This window comes from Megalobrama amblycephala, linkage group LG1 (assembly GCF_018812025.1).
Source record: "Megalobrama amblycephala isolate DHTTF-2021 linkage group LG1, ASM1881202v1, whole genome shotgun sequence".
Taxonomy (NCBI): Eukaryota; Metazoa; Chordata; class Actinopteri; order Cypriniformes; family Xenocyprididae; genus Megalobrama; species Megalobrama amblycephala.
Genome location: NC_063044.1, coordinates 58,683,259 through 58,710,741, shown reverse-complemented (window position 1 = coordinate 58,710,741; position 27,483 = coordinate 58,683,259). Strand labels below are relative to the sequence as shown.

Sequence of the window (27,483 nt, the reverse complement as noted above, 5' to 3'; positions counted from 1 at the left end):
CCATAAACAATTATTGCATATGCACCTGTGGAAGAGTCCTTAAAACACTAACAGTTTATAGGCGGGAGACAATTAAGGTCATGGTTACAATAATTAGGACACTAAAGAGACCTTTCTACTGTTTCTGAAAAACACCCCGAGAAACATGCCCAAGGTCCCTGATCACCTGCACAATCATGCCATAGACCTGCTGCAGGATGCATGAGGACTGCAGATGTGGCCAGAGCAATAAACTGCAATGTCTGTAATGTAAGATGCCTAATTGCTACAGGGAGACAGGAAGGACAGCTGATCGTCCTTGCGGTGCCAAACCACGTGTGACAATGTGTTCGAGTTCAAGTGTCTTGGTGGAAGAGCGGAGTTATATCTCACAGTAAGAACTGGCAAATCTGCTGCAGTCTATGAAGATGAGATTCACTGAAGTACTTAAAGAAGCTGCTGGCCACACCAGATACTTTTGAAATCGACCCACCCTCCACCCTCCAGGTTCTTAGCTAAGAGTTTTCTCTTAAAACCTATTCAAAAAGCTGCTGAGACAAACTTTTACTCAGGAATCGACTGAAGTCTTAAGCTAAGAGTAAGGGCGGGGTTGACCTCATTGCTATGGAGTAAACATACAGTGATTGGCTAATGGGGGAGGAGCAGCGATTTAATCATAGAAATATTGTAGAATGACGTGTCATGTTTCCATATTAAAATAAAAGTTTTAAAATACAAATGTTGCCCTATTCAAATAAATATTTTTGTTAATAAAAATGTTGCCATAGTCAAAATAAAATGTTGTCATATTGTTGGCATAAAGGTTTTAAAGGTTTTAAAATGTAGGCTAAGTGTCACTAATTAAAGTAGTATATACAGTTAATTGTCCGCCTCTTGGATGTATTCATCTCAAGAGAATGCAGAATTCAAGTGACAAATTATGTTTTATAAACAAAGTTTGGGAGAAACGCATTCCAACAGTCTTTCTAATCAGCTTGAGAGGAGGAATATATACACAGACAGGGGAGCCAACTCACCTATAGTTACTTCAACAGTTTTCTGCATCCCTCTGCCACCCCGCTACTCACTCTCAGCTGGGGATATGGGGAGAACTTTGGGTTTGGGCTAAATTCCAAGCTCGGAGCCCTCGATCCCATTGGACAGCACACCAAATACGCTTATTATATACAGTACAGTCCAAAAGTTTGGAACCACTAAGATTTTTAATGTTTTTAAAAGAAGTTTCGTCTGCTCACCAAGGCTACATTTATTTAATTAAAAATACAGTAAAAAACAGTAATATTGTGAAATATTATTACAATTTAAAATAACTGTGTACTATTTAAATATATTTGACAAAGTAATTTGTTCCTGTGATGCAAAGCTGAATTTTCAGCATCGTTACTCCAGTCTTCAGTGTCACATGATCCTTCAGAAATCATTCTAATATGCTGATCTGCTGCTCAAGAAACATTTATGATTATTTTCAATGTTGAAAACAGTTGTGTACTTTTTTTTCAGGATTCCTTGATGAATAGAAAGTTCAAAAGAACAGCATTTATCTGAAATACAAAGCTTCTGTAGCATTATACACTACCGTTCAAAAGTTTGGGGTCAGTAAGAATTTTTATTTTTATTTTTTTGAAAAGAAATTAAAGAAATGAATACTTTTATTCAGCAAGGATGCATTAAATCAATCAAAAGTGGCAGTAAAGACATTTATAATGTTACAAAAGATTAGATTTCAGATAAACACTGTTTTTTTGAACTTTCTATTCATCAAATAATCCTGAAAAAAAATATTGTACACAAATATTTTGTACAATTGTACACATTAAATGTTTCTTGAGCAGCAGATCAGTAAATTAGAATGATTTCTGAAGGATCATGTGACACTGAAGACTGGAGTAATGATGCTGAAAATTCAGCTTTGCATCACAGGAATAAATTACTTTGTGAAATATATTCAAATAGAAAACAGTTATTTTAAATTGTAATAATATTTCACAATATTACTGTTTTTTACTGTATTTTTAATTAAATAAATGTAGCCTTGGTGAGCAGACGAAACTTATTTTAAAAACATTAAAAATCTTAGTGGTTCCAAACGTTTGGACTGTACTGTATATATATATATATATATATATATATATATATATATATATATATATATATATATATATATATATATATATATATATATTTTACTCTATTAAATCATTTAAGTGTGAACTCATGAAAACCATTGCCAAAGGTAATCAGACAATATTTATTTATTTATTTATTATGTATTGCATTTATGAAGAAAAGGTTTGTGATTTGGTCTTAGTGATTTAGGAGTCCTCTTGACTACTCCTAACGTTTCACAGGTTTAGGAGCTGGTTTTAGCGCTAAAATGCTTTGTGAAATACTCTTAGAGCAAAAATTTAGGACTCCTAAAATTAGGACTGACACGCCCATTATTTTTAAGAGTTTCTCCTAAATCGGCAAGTTAGGAGCTACTTTTAGCCTTAAGATGTTTTGTGAATACGGCCCCAGATGTCTGTGAAACTTGTTCAGTTTGTCTCAGCTGTTAAATCTTTTTTATGTTCATACAAATATTTACATGTAATAAGTAATTTGCTGGGGGAAAAAGCAGTTGAAAGTGGGAGGACTTTTCTCTTTTTTTCGAGTATATATGCCCACACATGTATATACTGACAGCAAAGGGCTTATGACAGAAATAATATATAATATATATTATTTCTGAAAATTTTCATTATTATATTAGATAAAATGTCATTTTAAATTAATAAAAAAAGAACAAGAACAAAATTCAAATGATTGTACTTGTTATTGTGTATTATTAGAATTGTCTAAAACTAAAATTCACCTATTTTGATCCAGCAGCACTTCCTGTGTAGCGATAGACCTGGAAATCAGTGAATCCTTCAGTTCCTGTCAGACAGGTGTGCTGAATTCCTCTGAGCTGGATTGCTGTCTGTCTGACAGTCTTTAAACTGCTCTGTGATCAGACTAAACTCAGAAGCTCTTTGATGACATTTTGGAGCAGGACAGATCCCAGGACAATAGTCTGGAGGTGTTGAAGCTCTGGAAGGTTAGAGCTCATGAAGGAAGAGAACAGCACAGGATGTCTGTTGCTATTGTTTTATCTTGTTTTCCAGTGGCTCCCTAGAGATGCCCAAGTACATGGTGTGTGTGAATAGCACCACTTTGTTTGGGGGGGAGAGAGAAATAGAGGGAGAATAAAAGGGTCTTCTGACCCATGATATTGTCAGGCGTCTGTGCTGATGTTCAGAAAAGAGAGTTTAGAATGAGAAAAGACTCTCAGCACACAAGAGGACCAGAGCAGGGAAAATAAAAAGAGAGAAACAAGACAACAATATAAAGGTTAAAAAGAAAAAAAAAATTGCAGGAACAAAACATGGGAATTGAAATAATAGGGTTTTATGATGTTTATGATCTCAGTTCACATCATATGAAAAGGTTTAATGATATTCAGTTGTGCTTACCCCTATAGCAGAATTTGATGTTTAGAATTTTTACATAAAGAGATAAAAAATAAAAAGATGGTAATAAATTAAATAATTTATTAAATTGTATAAAATAATTAAACAAATATATATTTTTAATTTAAAGGGTTAGTTCACCCAAAAATGAAAATTCAGTCATTAATTACTCACCCTCATGTCGTTCCACACCATTCATCTTCAGAACACAAATTAAGATATTTTTGATGAAATCCGATGGCTCAGTGAGGCCTGCATTGAGAGCAAGATAATTAACACTTTCAATGCCCAGAAAGCTACTAAAGACATATTTAAAACAGTTCATGTGACTACAGTAGTTCAATCTTAATGTGATTAGAATACTTTTGTGCACCAAAAACAAAAAACAAAATAACGACTTTATTCAACAATATCTAATGATAGGCAATTTCAAAACACTGCTTCATGAAGCTTCAAAGTTTTATGAATCTTTTGTTTTGAATCAGTGATTCAGAGCTTGTATCAAACTACCAAAGTCACGTGAACCATTGAAATTTCGAAACGTTTCAAAACACTTGTAACGTAACAAAGTCTCTTTTACTGAAATCACATGAATTTGGCAGGTTTTTTTGTTTGTTTGTTTTGTTTTTTGTTTTTTTTTAAAACATATTTTTATTGAATTTTACAGCATATTTAACAAACGAACATTACATACACTTCAATACAGAATTTGGCAGTTTGATACACACTCCGAACCACTGATTCGAAACAAAAGATTCGTAAAGCTTCGAAGCTTCATGAAGCAGTGTTTTGAAATCGTCCATCACTAGATATTGTTAAATAAAGGCATTTTTTTTTTTTTTTTTGGCACACAAAAAGTATTCTCGTCGCTTTATAACATTAAGGTTGAACCACTGTAGTCACATGAACTGTTTTAAATACGTCTTTAGTAGCTTTCTGGGCATTGAAAAGGAATGATCTTGCTGCCAATGCAGGCCTCACTGAGCCAACGGATTTTATCAAAAATATCTTAATTTGTGTTCCAAAAATGAGCAAAGGTCTTACGGGTGTGGAACGACATGAGGGTGAGTAATTAATGACAGAATTTTCATTTTTGGGTGAACTAACCCTTTAATACATTTTAATGTACACTTGTTTTTTTCTTTTCATACCCCTCTCAGTAGCTTTCTCAATATTTTGTTGTCTTGTCTTGGATCTCAGTATCATATAGCCAAAATGCGAAGAATAAAAAATAAAATGTGCAAAACATTCTGAGAGACCAAATAACCTGAAGTATTTGGAGGATTTTTCACTGCTCAGGACAAAACAAGAATTAATGCATGTAAACTTGATGAACAAGATGATATCTTTAAATTCAGTTCTCTTGGACTATAAAAAAATAGACTGCAATTTTTATGATGCCTCATTTATTTATTTAAAAAAAAAAAAAAAACATCTTGCACATTCATTTAAATCTCTCTCAGAATATCAGTTCATTTGATCTATTTTGCAAATACCTGCCAACATTTCTCTCTCTCATTCTCTCTCTGTCTTCTCTCTCTGTTTTGACTGCTCAAAACACCAGGCCTGGCTGTTTGAGTATGTCCTCTGGAAGGAGGTGTCCTAAGATGCAACAGAGGTGACAACGTGAATCATGCACATCATGAGGCACACTTAATGAAAGCTTTTGTTGAGTCTACAGCTGTGTTTTTTTTTTCTTTTTCCAGTGTGCTTTTGTGAGTCAGGCCAGATGACAGGTATGAGATAAAAATAGAGGGACGGGAGGAAGGAATCCGTGGACGGAAAAGAAGCAGAGGCATAAACGTGAATCTTCATTGCCTTCCTATCTATTCTGATGTAATGGCCCATAATGTGAACTATTAGATAAATTGGAAGATTTATGCAAATGGCCTTCTATTTCCCAAAAACTGTTTTCTTGCATTGAAAAAAAAAAAAAAAAATCATTATACCACAAATGAATTCAAATATCCCATTTGTTATTTAAATTTATTCAACATTTCCAAAAGATAGAGTAGGACTGACAAACATAGCATAGATTTATTTAATTTACAGCTTTATTGTTTCTTTTATATCTTCTCTGTAGAGGCTTAGCTAAACGTGTCTGATGCAATCTCATTAGCTCTATATCACATCTTTGACCAGCTAAAGCATAGAACATTTCTCAAACCAATAATGTGGCAAAGACAAAATATACTTCATGCTCTGGTGTTGGTACTGATACACACACACTCACACACACACACACACACACACACTACTCACACTCACAAATGCACATGCACGCTTACAGACAAACCTCATTTGCACACGTTCCTTCATCCCATCAGAATAAAATAAATAAAAATAAATGTCTCACCGCATTTGTCAGCATGAATGATTGAGTTACAAGTGAAGCCCCTCAACAGCACCTCAACTCTCCCTCACCCCTCTTGAAAATCAATACTTTTTTTTAACAAACACTTCTGACTTCTGTATTTCACCGTAATGTCCAGGTTATAATGACAACTCAAGCAAAAAGGAAACAATTGCTTTAAGCAGTATTACTGTAGATATTGTGTTTTTTATAATGGAAAATACGACTTAATATTTGCCAAATGCTATTTAGTTTTAACTTTTTAAAATTTAGCTTCAGAAAAATATCCATCTGGTTTTTTGTTTTTGTCCATCACAGGCTCTCGGGCGTCCATTCTACAGTAAGTTAACTAATACTAAAATATAAGAGTCATCATTAAGTCATCATTTACTGTTACTCATATTCATAAGAAAGAGAATAGGCTATTACAAAGTCATCTGTAGTTTTCTTCAGGAGCGCAGAAGGGCCGGAGGTGGCTGAGAGGAGGGAGTTTAGGGTCGAGTGCTAATTGACAGGGGAGGAAAGGAGTCATGGGAAGAGGCGGTAGCAATTGTTTTAACTGAGTATCATGTGCTTTTCAGGAATAACATTCACTTACAACGCTCATCAGCTACTGCAGTCCCAACAGAGTACAACACATACGGAAAGAATGCAGATGGAAATCAGTTACCAACAGTAGCCAACAGGGGATGCTGTGATCAATGTAGAGGTAAGGAGAAATCGAATTGGACATGAGCGTTACAATTCTATGAATACTTTTTCCACAGGGTGCCAGGGATATTTTTAACATTAGATATCTGTGGGTAAAGAAAGTTTCACTGAAGAGAAGCACACGATGACGAGTTTAAAGATCTCGGCCAGTCACTCTCGGAGTCTTAAAACAAGAAAGGCAAAGATGCCCTTTCCAGAGAAAAACTTCACTTTTATCACTTTATTTCCTTGTCTTTGATCAATCAATAAGGTGATTCGGAGAAAAGCTACTGAACCCTCGTTCCATTGAGTCTCTTTCTGTGAAAATGTGTGCTGAAGCAATGGAGAGATCCTGAAAAAATAAAGCGTTTGGATGATGAATGCTCCTTCCTTCGCTTCCCTTTTCCTTTCGCTACATCTCTTTCTTTCCCACGCCTTCTCTCTTACGCTCACATATTCAGTCGGCGTAAAGAATGAAGCCAGAGAAGGTGCTGTATTTGTTGTTGTTGCCCCCGTGGGCTTTGCCACCATCCAGTTTGATGTAGACTTCATCGCCAGCGTCTAGATGCAGAATCACACTGTTCGAGGCGTAGTCATAGTTCTGATCAGCATCCTGAGCGATGGCGCTGGCTCGCACCTACATGAGAGAGAGAGAAAGTTTCAGTAACAGAAAATAATGTCTGTCTGACACAGTCGGTCAAGGTTTAGCTGCTTGGCACGGATCTGTTAGAGCGCGATGGTTGGTAGATGCTGTAAATACACCAATTGGATCCCAAAGGCATCTTACTCCATTTACAATTAGCTGCTTATTCTGACTAAATAATATTTTTTGCAAGTAATGTGTCAGGTGATTAGCTCCGAAAATGGGAGGTTCTGCGCCAGCCAAGCAACTGTCATTGGGATGTATGGAAATGCTATGGATAGCTTTCTCCAGCTATTAAAAACAAATGACGTGATAGGAACACACAAGCTGTATTTAGTGCCAAGCTCCTTTTCTGACACTGATACTTAAAATCTGCAACCTTTGCGAAGGTTAAATCTCCCTCATTAAACAGGAAATATCAGATATCCACCAACACATAAGACCCTGGGATGCATAAAAACACGCAAGCGTTGACACACATTCAGATTGGCTTAAAATTGATAACAACTGTTACCGTTCACCTGAGCGGGCCGGGAAAAGATTGAGACACGGATGGATTTAATATGTGTGGATTTGTTCGAGTACCACACAACAGCAGTAGGGAAATTGCTAAGGATTTCTGTAATCTGTCTGGTGAATTACATTTCGAGCTGGTAAAGGCATGAATATGTACAGCTTGACTGCCTGGATCTCGCTCACAACAAGCTGTGAAATGTGAGCGTGTTTTAAAAGCAATGAATGTGACAGGCTGGCTTTTTTTCTTTCAGTTCATTATTAGACATAAAGTTCAGCTTCAGATAATGTCTATGTTATTTATTAAAGAAAAAGAAGGAAGGAAGTAAGGAAGTGTTTGTGTGGGTGTGTATTTGTGTGTCCTTGTGTTCTGGTTCTAGATGACCTCTGTTCCATCTAATTAAGAGTTCTGTTTGAAAGGATTTTTTCAGACTCGAGGGAGAGACTCCGTAGGCAGAGGTGTTAGAGCAAACCCCGACGCACTATTATAATCAACACCGGTGTGTGTGTGGCGGAGTTGGTGTGTGTAAGTGTGTCCCTCCCACACAATGTGGCTTGCACTCTTTGGCAATACTGGTAAGAAATATAGAGGGAACCAGGGTTCTGGAAGTGGAAGGATCAGAAATGACTTTGCTAATTAAAATGTACAGTCTGTTGCTTTCATACTAACAAACTAATGCTTTGTCTTTTGTATAAAAGGAAATTTTACAGGGCCACCCACCCCAGACAGCAACATAGTGTCGGCCCAGATCCGGCCCACATCTGGTCCACGTGTAATCCACATTTACCAGATGTGGGCCGGATCTGGGCCACACTACGTTGCTGTCTGGGACAATTGTTCTGTTTCTTTACATTGTTTTAAACTGATATGACTTTTGTGGAAGAAACTTTTTGCCCATAGAATGAAAGTCTTTGGAATCCAAAACAATAATGGACCCAAAGTCCCTTTCAGGGAAAGTCTGTTCACTCGGCGGCCATATTTGCAATGCCTCTGAGCAGCTATTTTGGGCATCCAAGACCAAGTCCTATCTGTTTGAATGGAGGAATCCTGAAATCTCAAAAACTGCTTGGCGAACTCACAATTAAATAACATATTTAAAATCGGCAACAACATTTGACATGAACTGTCCCATAGATGTTGTTTCTTTGGCTAAAATAGCATTAAAAAGGAGGGGTAGTCCATTTAAACTCTTTGTAAATATATATATATTTTTAAATATGCACACATTTACTCTTGTTTATATGTCTAATATGTCAAAAATGTAAAAAACGTCTTGTCTTGTCACATTCAGTTAGAAATGATAAATGATATTATATATTTTCAATTCAAAACTGAAAAAAGTTGAGTAGTTTGCATCACTGTATGTTACTGTGGGTCATTAAACATATCCATCATAAAACAGTTGACAAATACTACATTTTTAGCTACTTATATCTTAGCATGCACTCTTTCACTGTAAAAACTAAAAGCGTCATGTTGGAATTCACACTTGTCTTCAGTGAATAGTAAGCCTCGCCTTCTTTGATCTGATTGGCCATCATTTTGACATTGATGAGCGCTGTTAGACCGCTGAGGCAGACCAGCCAAAAATGTAACTTTTTAAAATGTCTGTCACCCTGACAACAAAGAGGGGTGCAAATGGAGACCAGACAATTTGACTATTTCCAGATTATTAGGGGGGGACTTGACCCCCTCAATGCCTATGGTGGTTACGGCCCTGGTCTCAGGTTTCTATGGGAACCAGAGCCTCTAACTGCAGCTACAATGACACAAATGACTTTATCAATCGGCGATTGACTCTTTTACTGGGACGTATTCCGCCATATTGCGCATTGCAGTTTCTCCCATTTATAACTAGGAGTGAACCGTCTTTCTATATCTATAGTCTTTGATGGACCCCATTGACTTTCACTGTACAGAAGAAATAAAGACATACAGGTTTGAAACAACTCTTTTTCCTTCTTTTTTTACCCAATTTCAGGCACATTTTAACATATTAGTTTTATTTATTATTCATTAAGATAGATATGTTTATTCTTTTATTGATGTTTCTTGTTTTATCATATCCATATACAGGGTTTTTTTTGTTGTTTTTTTGTTTTTTGCATTTTACATTTGAGTGGCAATGTACCAGTAATATAGTGTAGCATTATTAATTTCATTGCATACAAGTATACAAAGGCAATAAAGGTGTTCAATTCAGTTCAATTCAATTCAATATCACTGCATCTATTTTTTTTTTTTTTTGAGAAAAAGCCAATGCCAGAATGCAGTGAAAAATACACATTCAGTTAATATTGTGAAATATTTTAGTTTATTAAAAATAAAAACTGATTTTTTCCCAGTATTTGTGTGCTGAATATTGTGTGATTAACTTAGAAACATGCTAATGTCAAACCAAAGATAGTGAATATATCAAAATTGTTCACTCATATTACTTTTGCTGTCTCATTTTAAAAGCTGCACCCTTCAGAGATCCTATTTGTCATCAACAAACGTCATCTTATTTCAGAATAGCACTTCTTGTGAAGAACAAATGACTGTAATTTTTATCTTACTTTGGAATATAATGGTTGCTTTTCTGAAAGGAGACAGTTTTGATGATGTATGAGGCTGACAAATGTGACCTCTGGAGAGACCCAGTTTATGAATGGTACAAAGTGCAATAATATGATGGAATAAGTACCACCTTCTAAATAAAAGAGCAAATTACAGATTGTTAAAGTCAAAATCAATTCTAACTGCAGCTGCTGTTAGAAGTCTGAGACGTACACCAAATGTGCGTTGGCTTTACTGAACTAAAATGCTTTTTTTTATTATTCTATTAGAGAAGCAACCTTTATGGGCCAGTTCATGTCAGATTATGTTGCTAATTTGAAATATGTCATTTAAATGTGAGCTTTTAAGATTTCTGCATTTTCCCATTCAAGTAGACTCTACTGAAATCAATTGCTTGAACCATACATGTATTTTCTGTGTGTAGCGCTATTCGTGTGGTGTGTGGAGTTCCTGCCTATGCCTATAAGAGGCAGCTGCTTATGTAGACAGTGCAGCAGCTCTCTGGGTTTTGGAACAGAGATAGTATGTTTGTGTTGCTTGAGTAAATGGCTGGATTGATTAGCCAGGCACATATCACCACCTGCCCCATTGAAATGTTGGCTGATGTTTGCGGGTATGCATGTGCGTGTGTAGCTGTCTAATTACGTTCATCCACACAAACACTCTGTAAATACTCTGGCAGAGGGGATTCCCTGAGGTCAAGGCCATATGGATGTTTGGGCTGTGGTACGGTGGCTGTAGAGGGACACATGAGCTTGCAGTGCTGAAGTGTAATGGGTAGCGGGGCAGCGCTGGTTTGACCAGCTGCTGCTGAATACACTTTACTCAAGTGCAATCTGAAATGCTGGAATGTATTAATATCCAGGTTTATTAATTATGGATAACTTCTGATTCTGATAAATAATCTTTTCAAACTATTTAAAATCAATCAATACTTCATGTTTATTTATTCATTATGTAAGTAGCCAACAAAATATATAAACTTAGTTACACACACAGGCCAACACTGTGGGGTTGAACTGGTCTTATTTAATTTAACCAAATCAGGTCTTCTGAATTTCAGCAGAGATAGCTTCTAAAATTTCTATAGGACCATTTCAGCTTATGATTTTAGTGACGAAGCAAATGGTGAAAGAAAATGCAATAAAGAAACAGAGAGAAAATATTATGAAGCTATCTTGAAAAGAGCTGTCAATTCCTTCAAATTGAATGATTCTGCAGTGTGTTTTCCGTTTTGTGCTGAGGCAGCGCTTGCCAGAATCATTCCTTATTGATCGGACACATTGTTTACCGAATGTGCCAGCGTAAGAGTGCTGTGCAGCATGAGTGACATTGCCCGAAATTTGCCCTCCTTTTTCAGTGTCCATTTTCTGAGCCAAAGCAAGAGAAAGATCTAGAGCTTTCCATCATCCGGAGAGGTGGACCAGCCCTCCTCAGGGACGCGGCAGGATCAGCAAACACAGTGGAGCCCTCTCATTAGTTTTCATTTTGAGCTGAATGGCAGTGGGTTTGTCAGCCAGAAACTGTAATGTGTTCTTTAATTATGATGGACAGAGCGCAGTCCAAGAAGGAATGGAGAGAAATGTGACAGGACCATGGAAAAGAGTGAGATATGGCAGGTATACAGCCATCATAAAGCTTCAGGATTCTTGGATGAAGCCTTTGGCACATCTGTATTTACAAGGATCCCAAAGAATATTTGCACACTGAAGCCACGCTTGAATTATATGAATGGCACTTCAGTATCAAACCAAATTGTTTTGACAATAAGAAAGTGCCTTATTTTTCCTTGTACACTGTAAAAAAAAAAAAAAAAAAAAAAAAAAAAAAAATTTACGGTAAAAAAGCAGAAGCAAAATTTTTCGTTTTACGGGACAGCACTACATTACTGTTTATTTTACAGTTCAAAACCATATAAATCAAAGGTTTATATTGTAATAATTACGGTTCATAACTGTTTATTTTGCCACTGTAAAAAAATTCTGTTTACGGTACAAAAAAAACAAAACAAAAAAACGTATTTCAACTGATATAATGTTAACTTACCAACCTACTGAAGTACTAATATCTGTTTTGTACCTTTGTAATACACTGACAACCACCAAACACAGTAATGAGTCACATGATGAATCAAAGTTCATCACAAGCAGCTTTTCCACAAGCTGAGAAGGACAACACTAATATATAGCAGGTGCACAGACTGTCAATCACACAAACACTGAACACCATCATGGTAACACACATGAATTTTAAAAATGCAATAAACATTAATTTAACAACATTAGATGTAACATAAAATCCTAATGTACATAACTGATTAGAAAAAAATGAGAAAAACTAAGAAACATATTTATTTCAATGAAAATACATCAAATGTGAAGTGTCACACAGGGAATTGTGGGAATGTCAATTTCCGGTTTTTCCACTGTAAATTGTACAATGACTTGTTATTTTTCACTTCCAAAAACTGTAAATTTAATGGCATTTTACCGTAAATTACATTAAATGTATGGTTAGATCTATTACAGTTATTCACCGTATATAGAACAGATACTTTCTGTAAACCAATTAACTGTTTTTCGTTAAAATCACGGTAATTTTTTACAGTGTATGTATTGCTTTAAAACCAGCTTGTGCTATATTTCTTTTAAATAAATGCAGCTTGATTTGGTATTTTGTTACATTCATACATTTTTAAACGTGGCTAAATTGTCCAAATACTAAAAAAACACTATATATTCTGTGTGGTTAACATTCTTCCTCTCAGGCAAAGAAACATTTTCTCATTTATCTGAGTCTCTCTTGTCATATATTATGTTCTCCTTTATAAACCTCTTCACATGCATGTCTGGTTTTTCTTCCATCCAATTAGTTTTCTTAATCATCTTATATTACTTTCAGTTCTATTATTCTCTTTTCCTTTTTTCCCCTCTTTTTAACTTCTATTTCCATCAATTTCCATGTCTTGAGGTCTGAGAGGTCGAGAACAGACTATCAATAACTCAGATAAGAGCAGCAGACGGCAGGTGATGTAGATGAGAAAGGATTGAGAAAGACAGATAGACACTGACCCTGTGGCCATCTGTCCACCATCTTCACTGCCCCACCACTTTTACACTTTTAGTAAGTGTCACATTAATATTTTAAAAAAAAATATATATATTTTCTGTACATTTTACATTATATCCATCATGTTCATTTTACAAATCTTCTTCTAATGTTTGATTACTTTTTGAAGCGTAAATTAATTAGTCTTCTGCCATCATCTACAGGTTTCAACATTAGCAACACTTTCCTGATATTACATAATTTTTATAGTTTTGTCTGCCACCCCAAAGCTGTGAATTTCTTTGTTAATGGTATAGTTCTGTCAGTCTTTATATCAAGTATAATCAGAAGACGAGAATGAGATGAACCCAGACTCGCATGAATATTCAGTCTGCCATTTTTCTCAATCCTTTTTCAATTCATCCGAGACCAGGTGAGATAAAGGTGAATGTTTGAAATTTGCAGATTCATATTAGCCATCAACAACATTCTCCCCACCCACCACCCTAATATAACTAGTAGTGTAAAAAGAGTGAGTGACATTTTGCTTTGACCTACTGAGATTAATGAAAAGATGTTAATTAGAGCAAAAGAAAGAACTGAATTGTATTCAAAGTTTGTGCCTTACTCATATAAGAGGCATGGACAGTTTTACATAATTACTGGTGTATGATGATGCTGTGGCTATAAATAGTTTTTGCTAATACTACTAACATTCATAAAGCCAGAAGAAAAAATTAGGGAAGTGTTGAGACAATATTCTGCCAGCATTTAATTCAGTACCTTATTCAGAAGTAAGGTTTGCTTTGGATGGCACATTCAGTGCATCTTGTTCAGTGGCGTCTTGTAGTCGCATAAAGTCTCTGTCGGTCAAATGGAAGAGGACTTACCCATCACTCAACCCAGATGACTCTGTGTCGCTCTGTCTCTCTTTTTTATTCTCTATCCTTTTTCTATTCATTGTTTACCTTCTTGATTAAATCTGGTGAGTCTAATATCGATGTGCAAACAAAGTCTGCTATTCTGAATCCATGGTGACGATCGTCCGGTGCATATTAATATCAAATAATCCGCCTTTAGCACACAGAGCCTGCATGGCGGCCTTATTAAAGGGTGAGCTCTTAGTGCCCAGGGAGAGCGTGGGATTTGTTGGAGAGGATTTCGATGAAACACGTTTTAATCTTTTTTTATTTTTAATATTAGCTTCCTCTGGGAGGTCGGACTTCCGTTGTTGGCTGTGTTGGGATATCATTTCAGGGTAATTAAAAAGCAATTGAACTGTGGTTGAAATCTAAGCTTAAAAAAACTCATATAAAGACTTAATGACAGAAACTGTGTTCTGATTGACAATACTATAAAACTGATTTCATTGGTAAAGCCACTATTACTATAACTGATATCCGGAGCAATGAAGAGACAACACAAGGCATTTCAAACTCTGCGTAAACAGAAATCAAATAGAAAGCTGGATATATCAATTGCCTCTTAGAGGTGCACGGTAAATCCTTTCTTTATGATGCCCTCGGAGAATCTGTGTAAGCTGAGTCCAAAACAAAATAATTAACAAAGACAGTCACTGCAATAAACATTGAGATTTAAATGAATATTCTGGGCTCTTTAGAAAGCTTCTGTGTGATTCTGTCAATTAATTACTATTCGTACCTTAGTCGTAAAAACAAACTAAAAAGGTGTAAATGAACTTACAATGGAAGTATGTGGGGCAACCGTTGTATACTTGCCACATATAGACTTCCATTAGAAGTGAATATCTATCACTTTTGTTTGTTTTTTCAAACTGAACTTTGAGTTGAAATGATTCTGTGGTAATCAACAGCATGCCACAGATGCTGCCATTTACAGCACAGCATCCCAGAATATTCATTTAATATGGAGTGAAATAGCTGGAAAACATGTCCATGGGGAACAAATGAGGGAGGGAGGCGGTATAGTTGGGCAAAGTCAAAGAATGTAAGTCCAAAGACATTGCTGAGCTTTAGGGCTGGGTTAGGGGGACAGACAGCCTGCATTTAGCATTTCAAACAGACGGAAACCGGCGGCCTTGCTCTGACACACATCTGTTTGTCCCTGTTTTGGAAAATAGTCGGCGTGTGCTCAGAGCACATACATGCCACGCGTTTATAGACTTTCAGAGAGAGACCTCTCTGGTGATACTGCACAATTTATGTGACTGATCAAAGACCTGAATGTCTAAACATGTAGATAACTGACATAATCATAAATCATTTGTTTTGTGAATTTTTTTTTAGCATGTGTGTAGATTTGGGGATGTTATTTAGGACAGGTACCTAGCCAAGTCAAGACATCACTGAATAAGCTCCAATGTTTCTATTCTTTAGATATACTACTGTTAAAAGATGTGGAATAAATATGATTTTTGATTTTTTTTTTTTTTAATTAAAGTCTCTTATGTCAAGCTCACACTGCATGATTTTAGGCATGTTTTCACTCGCCGTCAGATTTTGCAAAATCGCCGACAAATGCCCGAAATTGTGAATCGTTGCTCGTTCACGCGAGTGAAAATCACGCAATGTGAATTATCAAAAAAGTGATATTAGAGAATCAACAATGTGTCGCCGATGCCAATGAGATATTTGGCATGCTAAATATCTGGACCTGTCTGCGATTCAAAATCCTGCTGTGTGAAAAGTGTTCTGACTGAAAATGACATCGGCGATGACTACAGCCAATGAGCAAGATACAGGGCAGCATTTACATTTCCTCCTCCATCTTTTTTTCTTTTTCTCCTTTTTGCGGAAAATTAGCGTACAGGCAATTTGGATCGCTAGCTTCTTGTGGGCTGACATTTTTAATAACAATTCCAGTCTCATGCGTGACCTTTTTCTATTTCCTTATCACTTCTCGCGTGTTTGGTTGCGAAACGTAGTTTGCGGACCAGACAGAGTTGTCGGCGATTCTTCCTATGTGAAACCCTTTGTCGCTGATCCATTGTGCAGTGTGCACACAGAGACTGAATGCTACAACAGATAGTCGTGCAGTGTGAAAAGAACTTTGAAAATCGTGAAATATTCTCACCAAGGCTACATATATTTGTTCAGAAATACAGTAAAAAATAATACTGTGAAATCTTTTTACAATTTAGAATAACTGTTTCCTATTTTGATACATTTTAAAATGTAATTCAATCCTGTGACGGCAAAGCTGATTTTTCTAGCAGCCGTTACTTCAGTGTACTTCAGTGTTCAGTGTCACATGAACCTTCAGAAATCAAATGCTGAGAGTGTAAATATATATAAATATATATATATATATATATAAACTGCTTTTCTAAACATATATGAGAGTTGATTTATGTTGTTTTAAATAAAGTCATCAAACCCTATTTTATTGTTTGGACTTTTTTCTGATCAGCTGTAAAAATCAAGTAAAACAGCAGTGCATCTGTATAGTTGAAATGTATTATTGAACTCAAACATACGCCTTGGAATTTACGTAACAAAACTGCACCTTAGTAAACCAAACCTTACACCTTATCCTTTGAATTTCCTGGCTCAATTTTTTAATACAGTCAATGGAGAGATTAAGCATGCTGCGACTTGAAACGCAGTAGTAGCCAGTGGATATTCTTACAGATGTCAGCAGTGTTTCCCTGCCAGAGACTGATCTGTCTCTGAACGATATGAAACATTTCATCTATGGAAAGCAAACTAATCCTGATGGACACATCCTGCTGTCTCCATGTCCGTCTTTCTCTCTTTCTTGCTTTTTTCCTGTGACTGACACCAGTTGACTTCTCCTACCCCATTATAGGCTTTTAGACAGTTAGTGGTATAGTGTGGTTCAATTGAAGCATGCGCCTGTCTCTAATTATACTTAAAAGGTGGACTGTGAGCTGCATCTCTGATCGAGGCTTAGCAAAGCACTTCACACAGCGCTCGGAGAAAAATCCCCTCATGGACGAGAGCGAGCCAGATGCTTACTGGTTGTGTGAAATTCCTGAGGACATTAGAGACTCACGTGTGTTCCTTTTCACTTGGGTTTATTAGCAAAGCAAACCTGATTAAGGACAAGATAAGTTGTGGAGAACAAAAGTGAAGGTGCCACGCTTTCATTTCCATCTGTCGCAGAGACACCCGGAGAGATTAATCTACCCAGCTGCTCTTTGTCTTGTCAGCGAATACTCCAGGAATACTTAAATAACATTGATAAAATGTTTAAACAATGATTAAAACTGTTTGAGAAAAACGGGCCATGGTGTTTGCAAAGAGAATGAAGGATGAACAGCAGTGAAAATAGGTTTTGATAAAACTTCAAAAGTACTACTAATAAAGTTATTACTGAGAAGGAGTTTAAATAATCATGTCTTGTGCTGATGGCCATGATAGACGAGGGCCAGCTGGATAGAGAAGAGGATGCCAACAGCCATCAGCTAATGCCAGAGCAGCTTTCCATCAGTTACTCACACTTATGCATCTAAAAGAAATCTAAACAGTCTGATTCATACACAGTTCAAGTAGCTGAAGTCAAGGAAGACAGTTCACAAAATAGCCCCCGCAAAAAAAAGAGAGAGAAAAAAAGAAAAGAAAAGACTTTTCTGTGTTCTGATTTTTAGACTGGTTGCGAAAACAGACAGGTAGTTTACAACATGTGCAGTCTTTTATAACCAAATCCATTATAAACCTTCGTAAGGTTTTGGCTGCGGTGTACGGGATAATTGAACCTAGACCTCATTATATTTGTCACATCAGCTCCACAAAAATCTGTAATTGACAGACTTTTGGAAATACATCATACGAGAAGAAAAACATAAATAGTAAGCTTAATACAAAAAATATTTTGGGCTTTAAATTGCACTTAAATAGCAAATTCTTATGTTTAGCAAAACAATTAATATTACTACTTTTAACAATATAAATGGGTCATTGTGCATGCAAATATTTACCTGCCTTTATATTTTATGAATTATTTCCTTTATATACCTGCAATGATAATTAATTACATCATATTTGGGGAAGCTTGGCATCAAAAAGTTTGAAAAACCCTGTCTTAGGTTATTTCACTCAGAATCTTCACTGTAAAAAGTAATACACTCCATCTACTCAATAAAATTGTGGCAACAGATTACAAGCAATATTATTAATTCAATTCAACATATAAGAATTGAGTTAGAATTAATCAAATTAATTCCTTAAAAGTCAACCATTTGAAATGTGTAAAATTAGCAAAAAACATTACAAAAAACACAAACTGACATAAAAAGCAAAGAGTCAAACTGCCCAACTAAATGAAACACTGATCACAATAATGGCGATCAAACATTTTCAATAAAATCAACATCAACATCTAAACCTCTGTTAATTCGTGTGTTTCTCTTTCCTTCAGTGATTCTGCTTGTTATCAGCAGGTGTCTTCAATGATGGCAATAAAAAATAAAGAGTTGTTAATTCATCTTTGACGTCTGTCTGTTATTCAGATATTTTTGTTTAAATTTTACTTAAATTTTAATTGTTTTAAATGGTTGACATTTAAGGAATTAATTTGATTAATTCTAACTCAATTCTATTTGTTGAATTTAATTAATAATATTGCTTGTAATCTGTTGCCAAAATTGTATTGGACTAGATATAGGTTATTAGTTTTTACAGTGTTCTCAACTATATTTTCAACAGTTGTTTAAAAAAAAGTGTAACACTTTAGTTCACAATTCTCACTATAGTTGCTTTATAGCTGTTTATTAGTACTTATAAAGCACATATTAATGCCTAATTCTGAATGGCCATATTCTACATCCCTTTATCCTACCCAATTCCTAAACTTAACAACTACATACTAGACTATTAATAAGCAATAATTAGGAATTTATTAAGGCAAAAGTCATAGTTAATAGTTAGTTAATGGTGAGAATTGGACTCTAAACTAAAGTGTGACCAAAAAAAGATTTCAGAAAAGTATGTTACATTAAGTGCTATTCTTCCTTCTAGAAAGTGATGCAAACAATTACAAACTAAAGTGTATGCCACTGTTAGTGATATAACTGACAAACAGATGCAGTTTAATTGGTTTGTTTAAAAGAGCTGTCAGTCAAGCTCGACTTAAACTAGTGACCTCACACTTAAAGCAAGAAATATTCCCCTAAACCACAACTGACGGATCCCCTAAAGCTGAACTCCTGAAATCGCTCCTGGTGTGCACACAGTGGCCTGACCTCTACGCGAAGCCCCTCTGAAGTCTTTGAGGAGCGCAGCTGCATAATGAAACATCTCGCTGCATTATAACGCATTATCGTATGATAGAGTAGTCTCACCTCCTCTCAGTACCATAATGAGGAGAGTGCAGTAATTCTAGTCTTGGGGGAGACTGAGGAAGAGGGAGAGAAAGATGAGGAGAGGGAGCGAGGGAGAAACGCATGGTTTTTGCTGCAGCATACATTTTTCATGAATTGCCCTATTCATCATTTGGCGCTGGGCGGATAGCAGTAATCTTACAGTAGCTGTTGTTTATTTTCCGAGGTGATCGAGGTGTTAAACAGGCACGTACACGCGCTGACTAATTCGACCGAGTAAGTGGGCTGAGCGAGGGAGTCGCAGCGGACGTACGTAGAGGTTTGTAGCGTCTGAGTGGAATTGAGTGGAAAGAGTCACTGAAAGCATCATCGAAGCATCAAGATGTTTACAGAGGAACTTTGCCGAGGGGCAAGTTGTTATTCCCTGGGACAGCATGAGTGTGTGTGCAAGTCTGTGTGTTGAACACATGAAAACATGAGTCGAGAGGGGGTTTGGGTATCAGTGTGACTGCATGTGAGTGAGTGTGTGTTGATTTCTGCTCATTAAAAGAAGTAGAGGGTCTTCTCCTGAGTCACAGACCAGGCCACAGTCACTCAGATAGTGAGGCGCAGCTATTTTAGTGCTTATATTGAACATGCATGCTCACAGCAGTACCGCTCTCCAGGTCTCTCTGGGCTGGATATTTGACTGATAGAGCTGAGGTGCAGAAGGACTGTGCTTTAAAAGTATAGGTTTTTTGCCTATTAATAAATGATGGATTCCTCCGCAGTGTTTGCTCCGTCTCACCCAGACACTTGTGACACGTGTGGCATTTCTTCGCAGCATGAGAAAATCCAGTGCTAATGACCCTACAGCACCCAATTAGACTGGTTTTAATGTTCTGCTCCACTGGGTGGCAAATTTAGTGTCCAATTAGACATCACATCAGGGGCAAAGGCCCCGCCCCAGCGCCTCAACAGCTGATTAGAAGAGTGGAGAGCGAGAAGAGCGTGTTTGACTGAAACACAAGTACACCCTCTACCTCCAACGCAAATTAACAAGCTGTTACTGAAGAGGACTGCTTATTGAACTTGTTAAAAGATGCTGCAGACTTCCTTCAGGAGATTATTTTGAGGATAATAAGTTTGCTTCTAAACGAAAAGACAAGTGAAAGATTTTGCATACTTCAACCAAAATAATTATTGCACACACTATACTGTATGTTCTTTTTCCTGTTTCCAGCAAATGTAGTATTGATCCGGGGGATGTTTTCCTTCTAGCAGCGTGTTACTTGTCTCTCTTCTCATCCAAATACTAATGAACAACACTTGCATTTATGTAAGCTGTGTAATTAAACATAAGTAATTTGTTTGACTCTAATAACTAAACACTGAACTCTGTAATTAAAAACACGTTTTTGCTGTTCCAGATGGTGAAGTGTGCTTTTTTTCCCCCACACACATACTGTATACATATATTATTCATATTTCTCCTAGTCATATTAATCATATTAGCACATTTTATGCATGTAAACACAATTGCCTTTAAGCTTACACCATGCCCAAAGACATGTGAATGAAGGAGTGAGTGAACGTCATGCTCAAAGGGACAGTTCATCCAAAAATTTAAATTCCGTCATGATTTATCATGTCGTTCGAAACCTCTATTAATTCCTTTCTGCTATTGAACACTTTGAAAAATGTGTTTTAATCTGTGTACAATTAAAGTCAAGGGGCTCTAATGTTGTTTTGGAGCGCACTGATTTTCATTATATGGATGAAAATATCTTTTGTGCAAAAAAAAAGGTCATACATGATGGTGAGTAAATGTTGTCGGAAATTTCATTTTTAGAGTGAAGTATTCCTTTAGCTCACTGACAAACATATCTAGTACTTTATAAACCAGCTGCAGGTGAATCTTCAGATAGTTGCGCACATCTGCGCATGCGTGAGTGTGTGTTCTTGTGTGAGTGTGGTCTGAGACAGCAAGATTATCCCGAAGGAGCCTCTTGAGAAACACAAAGAGTGCCTGGATGCATTTGCTTATAATGAAGTCAGAATGGGTTTGGGTGGATTAATGACAATATCAACAGAAGGAACACGAGGACAGGTGCCAGCACAATCTGGATGTGGTTCAAAGTTTTTAATTACGATTAAAAAGACTCTCTGGCACGCTACAAACGCCTTTTCTTTTCCCAGTCTTTCATTATTTTTTACTCCTTTATCACATTTGAAGTGGAATTCCTTGTAAAGCCAGTGGAGTTTCAAAAGGAACGCAAAGGCATCTGTACATGTCCATCTGGCAAAAATAGTATTTTTTTTTTTTTTTGGGAGAATATTTGGCAAATTAAGAAAAAGATGGCGAGATGGCGAGAGATAAACGGAAGGAGCTTGGAAAGAGTAGTGGAAATGGATGAAAAGAAATGCATGTGTGTTAAAGCTAAAATCCATTAAACACAAAGCAAAAGCGACGGTAATAATTACAGCACTAATATTTTCCACATAAAATGCAATCTCACCAGAACAAAAAAAATATATTCTTTTTTCCTCTCTCTCATTCACTCACGTACACATCTTGCACACCAGCTGTGTGGGTTTGTATGGCGGTATGGTCAGTGGCCGCTTGAAGAATAGAGTAAGTCCACAGGGATACAGCAGACTAGCTGAAAGTCTGTTAGCACTCCATCACTGCCATTGAGAAACACTATACTGCGTCCACACACATTCACAGTAAGAGGGTTACAACAAAGTTAAATAGTGAAAGTTTCTGTTAGGGAGCGATGTGAGACTCCGACAACAGCTCATTCAGCAGCAGCTCGCCTGAGGTCCTATATGACTATTCTCACTCACACACAAACACTGCTGCAATTCCTCTGATCTGGAATAGCAGTTTAATTAGTGAGGCGGCAACCACTTTATAAAGATTAGCTTGCTCTCAGGAGGAAGGCTCGTCGCCCATGTCTGCCTAAAGTGTCTGTGAGGACGGTCTCTAGAGATCAGGACCCATTGTGTTCAACAGACGGTGCTTTACGACAACATATGCTCTCCCAGTGCTCTTCCTTCGCACACTCCATAAATGCTGTACTGTGCTCCCAGCAGTTTTTGCCTGTTCTCGCCTTTGCCATTAGTGTACTTCTTTTATGGTTTTGCTTAGGCAATCTAGTTAGGACACAGGGCAAACAAAGAAACCTAAAACAGCACTTGGGAAGATTGCAAGTTAGCAGACAAACTTTTTAGCTGTACAACAGAGAAGTTCACAAAGGTAGAGACCTTTGAAAACTTCTCTGTGTACAACAATCTACCCAAGTGCTGCTTTTAGGTTTCTTGCAGGGAATGCATTTCACTGTGGTTGATTCGGATTAAAGCATAAATAATAAAATTAAAGATGTGTTTTTGTGACAGAAGCAAGTGTTCATCTTAATTAAGAGGAATAGATCTGCCCACATTGTCATGGCACCAAGAGACCAGACGAGATAAATTAACAGAGTATAACAGACATGCAGCGCTTACAAGAACTCAGCTAGCTGCCTATTTGATCTAATGAAGAACATGATTGACTTTATAAGGTTTAAAAAGAGATGGAAAGGGAGGGGTATGAGACACATATGAGCAGAGGAGGGAGAGAGAGTTTAAGACATGTTGGGAACAAAAAAAGAAACATATTTCAATTTCGGATATTATGACCGTTAGCTTCCTTTTATTATCTCTTTCATTTTTCCGCTTACCCTCAGGGCCAGCCTTTAAACGTCTGGCGGTCTGTGACAATTTCTTTACGGGGGTTGAACTATCCTCTGAGAGCGGCTGCTGGATGTTCGCGGCGGCAGTCGGATAACCCTCGGTAATTGTATTTATCTGACTGAAATATCGTCTGTCTCGTGAAAGCTCCAGTTGCTGCGGCAACGCTGAGTCCTGCGCGCGCTGACCTCCGGGCCACAGAAAGACTAAAAACAACACGCGCCCTCCAGGTGATGCTCTCCTCACCCCGTTTTCTATTCCAGGTGCAGTTTTAGATAAACAGTTAAAATACATGTTGACAAATACACTTTATGAGTCGCACTGGCGAGGCAAATATGAGACATTTAAGTTAACTTTTCATTTCATTAACTGAAATATATGCGCCTATATTAAAGAGCTTGAAATGTATTCTTGAAGTGTATTCTCTGATTATCTAGTACACTGTCAGAAAAAAGGTACGGCGCTATTACTGTCACAAAAGTGAAAAGGTACATCTTTGTACCTTACTTACCCCTAAATGGTGCATATTTGTACCTTAAAGGTACATATTAGTACCTTTTTACCTTAGGGTACAGCCCCAGTGACAGCACCGTACCTTTTTTTCTGACAGTGTAGGCTGATCGTTGTGAACTCACAGACTGTATCTCAAAAAAGTCTGAAAGACGTTTATTCATTGATTGCTTTATGTAAAACATGCATATTATAACGCAGTACATTGGTGCCAGTTTATAAGCACAAAAGCGCACAATATATAAGGGCACATCAGATAAACCTTTGTTTTGTCGTTTGTATTCAGTTATTTAATTAAATGTGCTCAGAACGAATTTGTTGTTATTAAAATTATATATATATATATATATATATATATATATATATATATATATATATATATATATATATATATATATATAACAGTTAATTAGCCTGCATAAGTAAGCGTTTAAAACACGTTTATGAACGATGTTGTCAATTGTCTGCCAGGACAGATGTAAACAGAAGTTTATATTAAAAGTCAGTCACAGCTGGCCTTGTGGGCTGGTGTCCTTGTACACTTCCGAAACGATGTAACATTTCAGTAGGCCTATTTGAAAATGTGAATTCTTACTCACTAGATCCTAAAGAGACTCTAAAGTCTACTTAATTCTATTCCATCTGTCACGAGATCCCCCGTTGCGCGTGCAGCAGAACTCTGTGAATGACGTTGCACGTGCGCCTTTCTCCCTCTTGCAGTGCCAAACGACTCCAACAGAATTAATATATAACGGTCTTCTGATAAATTTTGTATCAGGAATTACAACTGTGGCGACAAACCCTTCATAATGATCTCAGATACTGTGTTCTGTGTATTTCTGTCTGCACTTTCTGACATGTCACTGTATTTCATGCACAACTTCACATTTTATCATTAAAATAGCGCAAACAAACTAAAGCTCTGAACAAAACATGCGCGCGCACACACACACACACACACGCGCGCGCGCGTGCACAGGAAAGGACTGAAAGAAAAAGAAGAGTAAAAGGCCATTAGATGGTCGTTTCCTGGGACATGTTAAGTGAATAAGATGTGTTTGTGGCTGTAGCTTGGCACTGTGATTGTAAGTTCATGAAGTTGCACGATTTGGCACGCGCAGCCTATTTTTGTCAAATTTTGGCATTTTCGTTCGCGCCCCCTAATTAAAGAGGAATTATGTCAATAAGCTTCGTGGGGAAAATAGCCACATTCGCAATAAATGGGTATGGCTTAGTGTAAACTTATTCGAATCGTAGCCTATATATTTTCCCTTTAATATAGCTATGCAATGATAACATTAATGAAATTGATGCAACTTTTGCAATATTTAGACATCAATAAACATAAAATATATTCTCCTAAGATACATAAGATACATAGTTACGCGCTTTAAAACACACTGGACACTTCATAAAAAAGTTTGGAGCGGCAAACTTTGAAGTGTCCCATGCTAAGACAATTCCTCAAAAGAGAAAGAGAGAGAGATAGAATCTCTGTCCTCTGTTAACGGGGACACGCGCACAATGTCAGCGCGCATTAAGCGCATTCAGCTCGTGTCTTCTCGCCGGGTATGTGGCGCCGCAGCTGTGCGAACTTCACCCGCGTGCTCTGGGGGGACGAGAAACTCACAGCAGATGTTACTGCGTCTCCCACCAGTTTCACACGAAACAAAAAAAAGGAGAGGAGGGAGAGAAACGACAGCCTTTTTTGTCCTCTGTGGGGTCATTATTAACAGCTTAATTAATTTTAGATCCGCTCTGTGAATACCAGCTCAAACCACCAGCACGTACTGTAACACGAGATGAAGAAATGCGCTTTATAGATATGCAACACGATTTTATAAACAATACTTGAAAAAGATCAGAATAAAATGTAAAACTGAAAAAGAGTAAAACAGTAACATTGAAATAAAATATTAACTTATATATATATATATATATATATATATATATATATATATATATATGATCAAATGATCAAGTGATAGCTAAGCACTCACCTGTCCGTTCTTGCACAGGTCAGCCCACATGCTGGTTCCGTCACCTCCCCTCATCAGGACGTGGTAGATGAAGAAATACGTGCCCGGTACGCTGCAGATGAACTTGCCCGAAGTGCCATCATAGTTGTTGCCGAGGTTGGTGACCACGTCGTCGAACTTGAGGATCTCATAGCCCTCGTGCGGGTTCTTCAGTCCCGCGTAGAAAGCCACCCGTGGGTGCGTGTTGTACGTAACCGTGCTGATAGCTCCATCATTTCCCAGGCTCAGGACCCCGTTTCGGCCCCTGTCCTCCCGGTTCCCCGGGGGCCCCATCGGACCCGGGGGCCCTGGCTCCCCTGGTGGCCCCGGAGGTCCGGGTTTGCCTGGCCTGCCCGGCTTCCCCTGTGGCCCCTGGAGGAGCGTGGAGGGTGGAGGCATGTTGCTGTGGTCGGCCAGAGCCTCGGCCTCGGCCTGCACAGAAGAGCCGGTGCTGGTGATGCCTGTGGTGGTGCCCTTGTTCTGGTACGGGTCGCACACCATTCGACAGGTGCCCAGCATCTCGTAGTGGCTGTTGTCATTGCTCACGGAGCTGACCAGCACAGGGATGAGCACCACCAGCACCAGCACCAGCATGACCCCTACAGCTGCCGCCACCAGGGTCTTCCTGCCCAGGCTGAGGCGCGGGAGTGGCTGGGCAGCCAGTGTGGGTCTGCCGGGAGCCGAAATGGTGACTGCTGAAGTAGAGAAGACCGCAGAGAGAGTGAAAGAGACAGAGGGGTGCAGGGGGTCCCGGGGGTAAGGCGCCAAGCCCTAGGATCCCAAACGTGTAGAGGAGCGTGTAAGGGTGAAAGAGACCCGCATTCACACTCTCTCACTCTCTTTCCTAGCTCCGTGCACGCCTGGTTTGCTAAGCTGGCTCACTGGATCCGTTGGGCAGGCTGGAAAGAGCTCTCATACAGATCCCACATCCGCTCAATCTCACTCACACGCATACAACTCTCACACACGCACGCGCATACATGCGAACGCGCTCACACGCGCTCCCAAAAAGTCGATCCCATTGTCTAGTGGACAGAGTTGCACTAGGTAATGAAGAGAATGAGGGATGGCAGAGGCAGCAAAGAGGTAGAGAGGATGAAGTGAGCGAGTGTGCGCATGGGAGTGAAGGACAGAGCGTACGAGAGAGAGAGAAATGGAGAGAGAGACAGAGACAGAGAGAGAGAGAAGCAGATATAGAGGAGAGACAGGGTATGTTTGCAGAGGCGTTTTCTCAGACTGAGGGTTTTATACTGAGTAACCCCCCACCACCCCCACCCCCGCCACACGCACACACACACACACACACACACACACACACACCCATCCTCTCTTCTCCCTCTCTGTGTCACAGCGATACAGCCAGGGGAAAGGAAGTAACCGAGAGGAGATATTAAAGGATATATATAAAAAAAAACACTAGGAAAGATAAAATCTCATCATAAAAAGCTCACAGTAAACATTAAGATTTGATGTTTGACACAGGTTATTTATATTTGAAGATAAAAACACTGAAAACTGTCATTTTCAGAACTGAAAACATCCTCCTCAATCCAAAAAGACCACTTATCTACAAAAATGGCTCCATCTGTACTTCAACAGCTTTCTGATCTCAGACAATAAACATACCATTCACACATTTACACCACCATGGTGGTCTTTGCAATTGTTTTATATTTAGAATGAT

At 37.9% G+C, this 27,483-nt stretch overlaps 1 protein-coding gene across 1 annotated transcript; it reads right to left on the bottom strand.

The window, feature by feature from the left end:
- Positions 1-5,455: 5,455 nt before the first annotated feature.
- LOC125276786 (C1q-related factor) lies at positions 5,456-27,063 on the bottom strand. Its single transcript, XM_048204628.1, has 2 exons — positions 25,782-27,063; positions 5,456-7,168 (listed from the first exon to the last, which is right to left on the bottom strand). The coding sequence occupies exons 1-2, from the start codon at positions 26,391-26,393 to the stop codon at positions 6,989-6,991; spliced, it is 792 nt and encodes a 263-aa protein (XP_048060585.1). The 5' UTR covers positions 26,394-27,063; the 3' UTR covers positions 5,456-6,988.
- Positions 27,064-27,483: the final 420 nt, after the last annotated feature.

Bases quoted from the DNA above. Each gene is read 5' to 3' on its own strand.
- LOC125276786 (XM_048204628.1), bottom strand. From the start codon at position 26,393: ATGCTGGTGCTGGTGCTGGTGGTGCTCATCCCTGTGCTGGTCAGCTCC. The intron at 7,169-25,781 runs GTGAGTGCTTAG...TCTCTCATGTAG, and splicing joins ACCTGTGCAAGAACGGACAG to GTGCGAGCCAGCGCCATCGC.